General features: G+C 34.8%; 1 protein-coding gene across 1 annotated transcript; it reads right to left on the bottom strand.

The window, feature by feature from the left end:
- Positions 1-1,224: 1,224 nt before the first annotated feature.
- LOC149084152 (uncharacterized) lies at positions 1,225-11,028 on the bottom strand. Its single transcript, XM_089235271.1, has 7 exons — positions 10,894-11,028; positions 9,936-10,073; positions 8,014-8,055; positions 6,122-6,148; positions 3,483-3,710; positions 2,563-2,739; positions 1,225-1,787 (listed from the first exon to the last, which is right to left on the bottom strand). The coding sequence occupies exons 1-7, from the start codon at positions 11,026-11,028 to the stop codon at positions 1,557-1,559; spliced, it is 978 nt and encodes a 325-aa protein (XP_089091397.1). The 3' UTR covers positions 1,225-1,556.
- Positions 11,029-12,988: the final 1,960 nt, after the last annotated feature.

Here is a 12,988-nt window from a genome sequence, read left to right as displayed (position 1 = left end):
CGGAACCCCCCAACGAATCGGTACATGCGGGAATGTGCGTGTACGTGTAGTGAAACCTGACGTGAAGTTTTGTTGTTTCTCTGTAATGCTTGTTATGTGTAGTGCTGCCATCTGCCACTAGTTTTTCAAATTATGAGTGAAGTGTTATGATTGAATGACTTATCGTTGTAGGACTGTTGCTCTCTGTGGCGAGACTTTTTAACGGGGAGATCGGCTCGCATTTGCGCCTTGAAGTTGGGAACCACGGAAAACCAACTTCGGCCGACCACCACTGTGGGGTTCGAACCCGGATCCTCGCATCGCGAGTCCGTCCTATAACCACTCGACCACCACAGCGGCTGACATTATGTTTATAATGCATTTCTTGAGTATCAAAAATACAGTATTTTTGGAAATTCCAAAAAATGAATGCTGGAGTCTGAAAGGTTTAAATAGTTACTCCGCTTAAGTCACAATAATAACGTGAGTGATGATTTAAAGAGTGGCAATCGATATTTCTAAATTAACAGGTAATTTCATTCAATTGGAAATCAGATGCAAACAATTCCGTGCAATTCGGTTAATGTATTCTTTCAAAGTAAAAAGAAAAACTTCTCTACACCAAAAATCCTAAAATTCCGCAGAAATGCTTATTCGACATACGTTAGCAATGTAAACCTCGAACTTGAATATTTGACAATTCGTTAGAGTTTCTTCAATTTTTAAAGTTTGAAAAGAATCAAAATTTTAAAAATCTGAATGCAACATTTTTTGAAAAATACTTCCCATCAATGAAAAATTGGAGGTCCATATCACTAACACGTGTCAAATAAATATTTCTGCCATATTTCCAAAATTTTTGAGGGTGCAATAATTTTTTCTTACTCTTCAATCTTATGCATGAAACTCTAAAACTGCAACCTGAGAATATTGCTGAAAAAGGGATATTTCCAGAATTTATAAAATAAATATTTCCCAAAATTGATGAAATTAATATTTCCAGAATTGCGTTCAAAGTTTTTTTCTTTTGTGCATTTACGGCATGACTCATTGTTTCTGTCTCATATTTCGAAATGAAAAGTCAACCGATTGACACGAAATTTTTTGCATTTGATTTGCGATTGAATTAAATATTTTTCAATTTTTGAAAAATCGACTTCGAGGGTGATGGCACTCACCCTGAGGTTTTACTATATATCAAATAAAGCGTAGCTATCAACTCCAATGAAGAAACGAAAACTGATTGATACAATAAAAACTTTTTATAAATGGACGTGAAACTTTTTTCCAGAAATACAGACAAACTCCGTCTTTAGAACTAAATAACAAGATCGCAGAACCGTCTATTTTCGTTGATATAAACAAAAACAAACGCTACCTTTATAGCAATTGCGATATAAAAACAAGATGCGATATAAAACACGGTCTTAAAGAAACAAGGCTATCAAACTCTGTCTTTATAACTGAATAACATGAACGTAGAACCGTCTATTTTCATTGATATAAAGAGAGATAAACGATATCTCGATAACAATAAGCATATAAAAAAAACAATATCTCTCATTAGAAAAAAGTAATTAATTAAATAAGTTATCTTGGCGAGCTTTGCGCACTTTCCGTGGAAGGTTCAGGAGGAACCGTCCAGTGATTTCCCCGATACGTTTCTTCTGCCGTTCATGTTCTTCTCTCTGCCTATCCTGATCCAATTCTGGCTCTTCTCTTTCCAGTTCCATTTGCTCTTTCAGCGTGTCTCGTTCTTTCAGTAACTGCAGATTCCTCTCAACTATTTCGTATAACTCCTGAATTGACTGTAACATCCACCAAAAATATACCACCATCAACATTATTTAATTGTGAGTTTCTCTTACAACTGAACAAGAAAATGTCGACAATGTTTCTGCGTTCGAAAACAAAAATAGTCATTTCTTATGTTATTCGGTATGTCGAAAGCGAATTCGACCACAAAAAAACCCCGATTTCACTATTTTTTACTCTGAAATTTTGCATTTGATACAAATATAATAACACAATATAATACACTGAAACACAACATAAGAAAATAGAAAACATTATAAATGTACAGGTTCATTCCGAATTCATGAGACAAACTTTAACAGGTGGTATATGACACCTAAACAAGCAAATTGATCATAGAATGTGCGGTCGAATCGCAATAGCAAAGGTGGTTGAGGATGTTATTAGCGAATGCACAGCAGCACTTCATATAAAGCAGATGTGATATTATTCTGACTGATTCGCGGCGATATATGCTATATATTTGAGGGTGCATATGCACTTTCAGATTGGATTGGAGTTTGTTTTTTATTGGTTCAAGGACCATCAAGGTTATGCTGCGCCAAACAATGATCAAGACCTATAATGACTTGTGGTAGAATTTGCGTTTCCCAGGTTACACCATGAGAAGAACTTCCACATTACAATACCCTGTACCCTCGAATGGTTGATTGCACTTATTGCAGCAAATCCATCGGCAAAATATGATATTTCCTAATGGTAAAGTGCTGTTGTGCACTCTCTAAAAATCACCGAATAACGCCAAACCTTAAAAAATAAAAACCTTACGTCAACATTTTCCATCTCTTCGCTAATTGGCATTCGATACTTCGGAAAAGATTCTTTTTCGGCAAAAATTTCCAATTTCTCTTCTTTTTCATCTTCATCAGCGTATTTTTCCATGATCGAGACTTCGCTTCCGAGGTCAGGATGCGACTCTTCACGGACATCGTCACCTTCCAAAACCTAACCAAGAAAATTTATGATACAGTCGAATCCCGTTACAACGAACTCATAGAGAGACCGGAGAAATCACTTCGTTACAAAGGAATTCCAGAGTTTTCGCATTGTTCCTATGCAAATTTATATGAGGGGATCAGAAAAGTGTTCGTTCGTTAAAACGAGATTTTCGCTATATCGGTATTCGTTAAAGCGGGATTCGACTGCACAATGTGCCACAAAGAAATCATCGTTCAGTTGATAAAATTAAATGAGATGGAATCAAAATCATAAAAGATAATTAAATCGTATCAAATTGAAAATTTTCAAAGCATCTGAATTCTCGTTCTATGGGCAATCGAGAAGAGAAACTTAGCTAAATTTATATACAGGGTGTCCTGTAAGTACTGATGCGACCTCTATCTCATCAACCGTCCGTCGTAGAGGTGTGATTTTAATTTATAAAACATGCTCAAAATGCGTTCAAAAATTACCCTGTACCAGTTTTGAGAGTGCAGTGTATCACCAAATAAAAAGAATCTAAATTTTTAGAATATATAAATATATATATATATATATATATAAACTTGGAATTTCTTTTTTTGGCCGTAAGAGAGACAGGAGAACAACTTTCCAATTAGAAGTTGGAGTATTATAATTTATATTTTTCACTTTGTGACACACTGTATTATCACTTTCAAAACACCCTGTATGTTCATTTTGGTGTGTATTTGATATCTACCTAATATGAGATCATAATGACGGATTACTTTTGGCTTGGCTCCTTCGCCTTCTGCAGCTGATGTCGCCGTTATATCTTTCTGTTCAATCACCAAACCCTGTTCCTGATCCACTTCCTCTTGCGCGAGAACTCTTTGAACTTCCTCAGTCTCATCTTCTCCTGCTGAGGCAGTGGGTTCGGGTATTCCTTCTAATTCTTCTCCTGCAGTCATCTTTTCTATTTCCTCTAAGCTGAGTTTCTGGATTTTTTCCACAACCTAAAACACATGAAATGGAATCGAAAACATTACAACATAACCATACACTAAGCAAAGCCTGTTTCAACTTTCAGGGTCATAGACAGTTGTTATCATAGGCAGACGTTACATTTTGACTCGCAGTACTTTCCATTTTCCGCTTTTGGCGATTTTGCAGCAGTTTTAGCGATATTTGGCGACTCTACTTGCCTTTGAAATGTTTTGGGCTGTAACTGGCCACACTGTAGAAAATATTTATGTGAAAGAGGAATGGGAGAGAACGCAAAACCATCCCCAGATGATCCAAACATCCTCTGAGCGTTCAATGGTCATGTCTGTTTGTCTGTAACTGTCCACATTAACAAACTGTAAGTAACTTTGACAAATGTTTCGGCTGTAACTGGCAACTTTTGTTGTCTGTTATAATATTTTTGGCTATAAATGACAACGTTACTTGTGTTTGAAACTTCTCCCGCTGTAACTGGCAATTTTACTTGCCTTGAAAACTTTTTTGACGATATCCCATGTTTTTTATGAAAGAAATATGATCAGCCTAGGTATTTATCATGTTGCGTGTATTGATACTTTCGAACTGTAGCAACTACGGCGGGCCAGATTGAACTGCTTGGTGGACCGCGTTTGTCCCGCGGCCCGGAAGTTGTACACCCCTGAGTTAGAATTTCAGAATTGTTAACATAAATGAAATCTTCAACAGAAACTGCCATCTATCAACGGATACGAGAAACCAAAACTATAGATTCGTACAGTAATCTGATAGTAGCAAGAATGGTAAAAAAAAGCCAGGATTATAAAAATGGCAAAAAATTGGCAAAATATGCTTTGAAAATATTCATTAAAAATGCCAAAATATGCTTTGAAAATATTCATTAAAAATGCCAAAATATGCAATAAAAATTTCAGAATATATGAAATGAAAAAGAACCCTAAAAAAAATATTTGAAAAAAAAATCAAGAAATATTTACTGAAACCGAGAAAATTGTGCGCATAAAGCTGAACTTTCTCTCAAAGAAATTAAACTTTATTTCCCGTGTATATTTTTCTATTTCTTTGTTCTGTGTGCGTGAATATTCATTTTCAAAGAAAACTTTGTATGCAAATAACTTATGCATTAATATGCAATATAACGACACGTCTTTTATTCGGGAATTTCTAGTAGAGATAGGGCGAATAGTGATTTAGCCGAACACCGGTTATTCGGCTAATGTTTTGGCCGAGTGCCGAATATTCGACGGCCGAATATCAATTTTACTAAAATTCATCAAAATTATCAATAAAATTGTCGTTTTTAATTGAAAATAAAATTATTGGTAATTTCAAATGATTAAAATGTATATTGAATTTTAATTATGCAATTTATTATTTAAATAAATATTAAAAAACGGGTAACTGAAAGATTTTTTATTGCCATGATACTGACAATCAAATTCAACGACGATATATTGCATTTGAATATTACAGCGATACCTCGGCTAACGAAGACGAATCGTTCTGGAATCACGTTCGTTAGTGTGTGATTTGTGAACTTCATGAACTCTCTCTTCTATGTTCAGTTTCATGTTTTACTTATCCTATAAATTCACTTTTGGGAGGGTTGTCCCACACTTACGGAAATGATAATTTCTTTCCTAAATTCTGATTTTTTATCAAGTATGGAAATCTGCATTTTCATCTAGAAAAAAAATGATTCTAATTCTGCAATTATTTTTTTGTTTTAATCTGTATTTTCATCCGTTCTGGAAATCTTAACTCTCATGAATTATGGAACTATTTCTTTCATTAATCAAAAAAAAATTTCAATTTTAATTTTTCATAAATTTCGTTTTTGATAATTTGCATTTAATTATGTCTATTTTTTTTTCAGCATTCCTGTATATTTCGTACTAACATATGAATTTTTGGATGCCGATTTCGCTCTCTTAAAAGCAATATTCTGTAATATATTTTTGAATTCAAAAATCGGTGAAAAAGAACAGCAAAAACTAACGGAAAAATGCTCCTGTTGTCATTTATGCTGTCCTTTCCCAACTTTTCTGTGTGTTGTTCAATTCTTCCCCGGAGGACCCACGATACTCTCACGGTGCCCCATCCCTTAAGCTGCCACTCGTAAATTACGAGTAATATAAAGCGGAGAATTAATATCGTTTTGGTGCTGCCATCTATCCGCTCTAACTCGTAACATAAAAAAGAATCACAAAAAATATGAGTGAAAGATAGAATTCACATTATTCTTTTCTTCCCTAAATCAATTTATTTACTTTTTAGTTCATTAAGTATACGTCAATCAGATGATGTAAAGCAAATTAATATTAGTGATTGATTAATTAATTTTTATTTGGATCACCGCAGTTTCATGAGAAGCAAACCTTAGAGACACTTATAATTAAATTAATTCACTCAATTTTCTACTTACTTGTTTGACAGTTCCAAGATCTTCTTCCTGAAATTACGAAATTGTAGTTATTTTATGGTAAATGAGAAATTGTATTCATGAAATGAATGTTTAGAAATGTATGTTTCATCTGAAATTATAAGAGAATTTTTATAATCAATATCACATCGTATACAAATGCTAATGCGGCCCGTCCGTCGTAGAGGCATGACTCCAATTTGTAAAATGCTCAAAAAGCGTTGAAAATTTAGCATATAGCAGTCTTGAGAGCGAAAATACAGTGTGTAAAAAAATGTAAAGTAAAAATCCAAATTTTTATTAGATTGCAACTTTTAACTACAAAGTTTTTGACCTGTTTCTTCTGAGATCAACAGAAAAAATTCCATATTTCTAAGTGCAATATCCGCTGAAATATTTGAATTGAAAAATCGGAGTAAAGTTATGGAAGAACAGCAAAAAACTAACGGACACACAGCGCTCCTTTCCCTCATCCATGCTGTCGTTCCCCAACTTTTCTCTGTTTTTGAATTCGAATATTGCATTTAGGAACTTTTTTGTTGGCGCCACACAAACACACACACACACAGGACAGACAAGGCAACAACTTTCTAATTAGAAGTTAGAGGACAGTGGGACCGTATCAAAATTTTGATTCTTCATTTTGTTACGCACTTCGTTTTCATTTTTTTTAATTTATTACTTATTTTTTTTTATATTTTAACAACACAACACAGACAGCGCACCACGAAATGCAAAATAAAAATACAAATACAAATGAAAGGCAACGCAACAAAGCAATACATACGCTATGCAGCTCTTAGGGACCGAGTTGATCCGTCCTAGAGCGAAAAAAAATTTCTGTATACAATAAGCATCATACAAAACTGTACAACTATATACAAAACTGTACAACTACTATACAATAAGCATTATACAAAACTGTACAACTATATACAAAACTGTACAACTATATACAAAACTGTACAACTATATACAAAACTGTACAACTATATACAAAACTGTACTATATACAAAACTGTACAACTATATACAAAACTGTACAACTATATACAAAACTGTACAACTATATACAAAACTATACAACTATATACAAAACACTTGATTTATATCAGGTATTGATTCATTCTCGCAACTGGTTCAGGGAAACTTATGAGCGCCTTTTGAGCATTGGTTAAATTGAAAATATACCTCTATGACGGACGGTTGATGAGATAAAGGCCGTATTAGCACTTACAAAACACCCTGTATACTATACAGCAGGAGTGCACAACCTCCGGACCGCCTATATATAAATAAATATACATATATATAACACACATATTTATGTATGTATATATGGTATATATATATATATATTCACAATTAATAAAAAACCGTTTTTTATAAACAGTTGAATAGAAATCTGCGATTTCATACAGAACGAAATAACTAGAATTACTGCTTTCAAAAATTGCGTATTTCATCCATTCTGGAATTTTTTCATAGGTGCTGAAATTATTTCTGTCAATTATTTTCCATATTTTCGATATATGAATTTTCGAATGCCAACTCCCGACTCCCACAGCAGACATAAAATCGGGGCCAAATTAGAGGCGAAATTATTAAAGCACTTCCAGTCCCGGAATTATTTTTGGGCCGGGCCCCTACGTCTCGTAAGGGCGGCCGTGCTATTCCCTCATTACTTTCTTATTTACGTACTGTATGTCGAACACCGCCTCGAAGAGATATAGTATTTACTTTCCGTTTCCTTCGCACGCGTTGACTTATAAGAATAAATCATCCACTAACTACTAGTTAAAGCGTTATTACAGAATACCGAATTTTTGCATTTCAAATTTCTAATAAGATCTGTATTGAGCAAAATTTAAATACGCATTCAAAAGCACACTTACATCGTGATCACTTTCGTCACTATCTTCAGAATAGAAAGGAACCTAGAAAAAAATATTTCAATCAAATTGCGAAGAGCGAAAACACCCTGGCGTTAAAAAAGAATGCCAGAAAAAACCAGAAGAGAACTATCGAAAGAAATGAAAGCGAAAATTTAAATGAAAAACTATATATCAACATAAATGAATTTATCTCTGATAGTGCCTGGCAACTCTATAAAATTATCAATTGATGACACATATATACGCTCTAGCGAAGGAAAATCTCTATCTCCTCTGTAGCTTAGTGGTCAGAGCACTCGTTCGGCAATCGAGGGACCCGGGTTCGACTCCCGCTAGAAGCAGAGATGAGTTTTTCCTTCCTTTAAAAAATTTACATCTCATATAATAATATAATAAATATCATCACAACATCCAGTCTTCCGTATATCTTGATAATGTAATAGGTTGTTTAATAGAACACCAAATTTAAAACTGTCACTGAGTAAAATTTTCAAATAACCACATGATTTTTTTGTCTATATCTTGATTAACGTCGTCCATAAAGTGTATGGTGTAATTTTATTATTTTGAAAATAAAGGGCGTGTCCTCCTTGATAAGTAGTAATTGATTTGTAATGATGCAATTAGTATTTCTCAGATATTGCGCAATCTCAAGCAGTGCCTTAACTTTTACGGTGCACTGTATATGTGTTGCTGCCAAAACTCGAAGTGCGGCCACATAACGAGTGTTGTGTCCAGAGTCCGAAAATCGGACTTTGGACCAAAATGATTCGGGTTTTGGAAGGGCAATTCGCGAAGTTGTCATAGAGATACTTAGCTGTTCGATGTGCTGATATAAGACGGTACGGTAGGCGCAAAATCCAATTTTTTCATCGCCAACGTGTGATACATGGCTATGTATAGTAGCTGTATCGGATTAGCTCCATGTGACGAGAGTTAACGAAGAGAAAATTCAGTGAAAATATCTCTATAAAAATAATACAGCCAAATCCCGTTATAACGAACTCCAAGAGACCGGAGAAATCACTTCGTTATAACGAAATTTCGTTATAAAGGAATTCCAGGTTTTTGTATTATTTCTATATGAACTTATCTGGTGGATTGGAAAAGTGTTCGTTAAAACGAGATTTTCGCTATAGCGGTATTCGACTGTAATACAGAAATATAGTTTTTCCTGTCATATTTGAAAAAAAAAAAATTTCCACCTCATATCCGTGATTGCGGTTTGCTTGTTTGCCATAGCTAACGTGGGCGTAATTATCACCAAAAAATACAACATGGTGATAACTCCGAATCATATCTTTTGTTATCAGAATTTGGTGATGGATCTTCGCCATTTCGCGAACTGGCTGGTTGAAGCCAGAAATTCGGCCATTTTCTGGGTCAATTTACAATGAAATTGACCAATCACGAATTTGCCAATATCTGACTTTAGCATGATATATTTGACAAATATGTGAGACTAATATATTTATATGACTGTGATTAATAATAGTCATAATTATCGTAATATATTTGATAATTCATGAAAATAGTCTTAATTCTTTATTGCAACAATTCAACTGAGCCTTGGGAAATAGAAAAAAAAGGGCATTTACTAAAAAAAGTTGAGACAGTAAAAGTTATAGAGGGATGTTGTGCAAAATACGGCTCGTATGGTCACATAGCACATACACATTTCTGGCCCGCGAGCAGTGGATATAACCGTATCTGTCCAGCACCTGCCGATCTGTCCCACGGACTGAAAAGTTCGCGCACCTCCGTTGTGAAGTTAATAACTATGCCCTCGATCTTTACTTCAATTCAAATTCAGTCCTCATATGGATGCGAATGGAAATTGATATTCTGTGTGATTTATATAAACAGAAATGGTTTTTTTCTCAGAGTCATTGAAAAAATAGTAATATGTTTTTCGAAATTACCCATTCGTCATCAGAATCCTCTTTGAAGAAACTCTTCTCTGGATCTTGTTCCTCTTTTTGTTTCAATGGTTGAACCTTATGATGACTATGAATCGCTTGTTGGAACTCCCTCCTTCGAATCATACGCTGCATATCAGACTAAGCGAATTGACAACAAAAAATATTATCAATTAACGGCAATCATTTAAAAGAAAATATCTAATTATCTCAATTTCATATCGAAATCCCCAAAATCATGATAAAAAATAAATAAACATAAACCGTAAACACTGGCTACTTTTGCCCTGGAGTTTTTCATTGTGCAAAAATGAAAAAATGATTGAAACATGCGTGGCACGCATTGGGTTCAATTTTACTGGCATTTTCCTGCGTCCTTGGCTAACGACTCAGACGAACTTCAGGGTTTCATTTTCGTCAAAGACAAGACTGTGATATATGATACCCTCTCCCCAGGATTCTTTCTTTATCAGTGAATATTATCAAGTCAGTCCTGCGTGTATAAGTGTATACAGGGCAAGAACGAAGGGGGCGATCTCCTCAACAAAATCGTTCAGTAAAATAAAAGTATTAATGACGTAGGCGGAGGTGGCAACCATTGAAATAAATATTCGTTAGTATGCCTGAACCATCCTATAATGCATTTCCTGAGAAAACGATCTGGTTTACTCAATAAAACCATCATGTGTTTCGGTCAGGGCAGCATACTTCATGGCACTACATACACATTTCGGGAACTCACTATTAAGCATTGCCATATTCTAGAGGAACATCTAGACAATGCTAGAGGAACTCACATCAGAACCCCCCCCCCCCACTTCTCCAAAAGAATTCCTCAAACTCGAGGCATTCCTCAAAAACCCACACTGTCTGAAGATGGTTTAGTATACGATGGTGGGGTAAGGTACCCTGAAGTGATATGAATGACTGAATAAGTGTTAAAATAACTTCCCGAAGTTACCTTGTATTCCGCAAACAAGGCCTTCTCCAAGTCCCTCATGAATTCGCATGACGTCACGTCCGGTTTCCTCTTGGGGCCCATCAACTTCTCGATCCGTAGCCTAATCTTGTTCCTATAGGCTTCTTCTTCTCCCATTTTTGTTTCTCCTCCTGCGCGGGTTTAAATCCTGAAATCATAAATAATGTTCTTCACAGAACCCCATAACCGTGAAAATTTACAAAAAAAACGTTCCAAAACCTTAATTCAAATACTGAACTTACGTGAATTTAGGCTCAATTCGAGGCGATTGCTCTCCGTGCGAATCAACAAACGTTTTCCATAGTTCCATTAAAGGATAAGATGAACATATTGTAATGGATTGCAAACACGAATTGCAAATCATGCTTTGCATTGGCTATTAGGCTATATTAATGTGATTTTTTGACGTGTAGATATTTTACTTTCGGATCTCAACATCTATCTTTATGAGATTGATTAGTTTATTTTATTTGACTAATCAATAAGCAACGTTATTTAACGGACGTTTATTTACAGAGAATCCCGTGCCATCCGTCGTGTAATTAAATTTCAAAATGTCGACGCTAAAACTAATTATTTGGGTATTTATGTAAACTCCTCTAATGTGCCCAGTCCACGAACGCTGTTTCAATTCGCATATAACGTGGCGTTCTTCTTTGATACACTCAGTTTCTAGAGTTTCTTTTATAGAGAAGTTCCCAATGACTGGTATAATTCGTGCAACAGTGTTATGGATGACGTTATATCACGTCAAATTAATCGCTGAAGGTAACGTTGAAAACATTTTTGGTATCAAAAATTGTGCATGCGTTACGGTAAATGTGATGAATCTGGTTAATTATGCATAATCTCCGACCATTTTGGTAAGTTTGATAAATTTGCCTAAATTTTCCATTTTTACCGGAAATTATCCTTAATACCCCAAGCGTCGTTGGTAAACATTATAAATCATATTAATTTCATAAGATTGGCCGGTTAATTATGCATAATCGCCGTTTCGTATAGGTAAATATGAAAATCGGTTCCGTTGCCGTAATAAAATGTATTACGTGGATGACCGTACTTGTGAGCCAGAGTCTGAACCGGTTATAATCTCTAATTCAATGAATTTTTTCTGACCATCCACGAGACGACTCTTATATTTAACTCCTATTTAACTATTACCCCGATATAACGGACACTCATTTAACAAATATTTCGATTTAACGAATTTTTACAAGTTTTTGTGGATATGTAATCACGCCCTAATAGAAGAAACTCCTATTTAACGAATTCTATAATCGGACCTTGATTTATACGGCCTCCTATATAATAAATTTCACGATTATACCCTGGTATAATAAAATCTCATATGACAGGAATTTTTTTTTCTAATTCACTAATCAGCCTAGAGGGTAACGGGGAATGTATGCACAATAACCGGTAAAACTATCATGTTTTTTACTATTTATCAAATTCACCAGGTACGCTTAGGTATAATGTATAATCATCGATAAAAAAGTGTTAATTTTTTAGCATTTATGAAATTTACCAACGACACCTGTATGTTATGCATAATCGCCGGTAAAAGTGAATATATTAATCAAACTTTCATTCATCAGAGGAATGGCGATGTACGTATCTATAATAACCGATTCGTTAAATTTACCGTAACATATACAGGGCACAAAGCGAACAGCACGCACCGAAAATTACTGGCGAACCGTTGATCGTTGAGGCAAACTTCCAATTAGAAGTAGTATCTAAATAACGTTTATATACACCTCAGAACAGTCATTTATATTAGAAGGGGTTGTATAGTTATTAAAATAAAAAAAATGACCTTTTTATTTGGACACCCTGTGCACAAAACCGAATCATGAAGATTTTTCCCCCTGTCTCTCGTGAGGGGCTACAAAAGGAATTACGCGTTTCTAAGTGCAATATTCACTGAAATATTTGAATTCAAAAATGAGAAAATTGAGGGGTGGCAAAACAGCATGAAACGCTTTTTTTCCCTCATTTATGCTGTTTTTGGAATTCAAATATCTCAAAATATATCAAAATGCAATTGGGAACGTGGAATTTTTTTTTGTTG

Source organism: Pholcus phalangioides, unplaced genomic scaffold (assembly GCF_987345545.1).
Source record: "Pholcus phalangioides strain wild (caught in Gottingen) unplaced genomic scaffold, Ppha-v1.0 ptg000008l_1, whole genome shotgun sequence".
In the NCBI taxonomy this organism is placed as follows: domain Eukaryota; kingdom Metazoa; phylum Arthropoda; class Arachnida; order Araneae; family Pholcidae; genus Pholcus; species Pholcus phalangioides.
The sequence above is the reverse complement of the archived record's forward strand: the minus strand, read 5'-3'. Positions and strand labels throughout refer to the sequence as shown.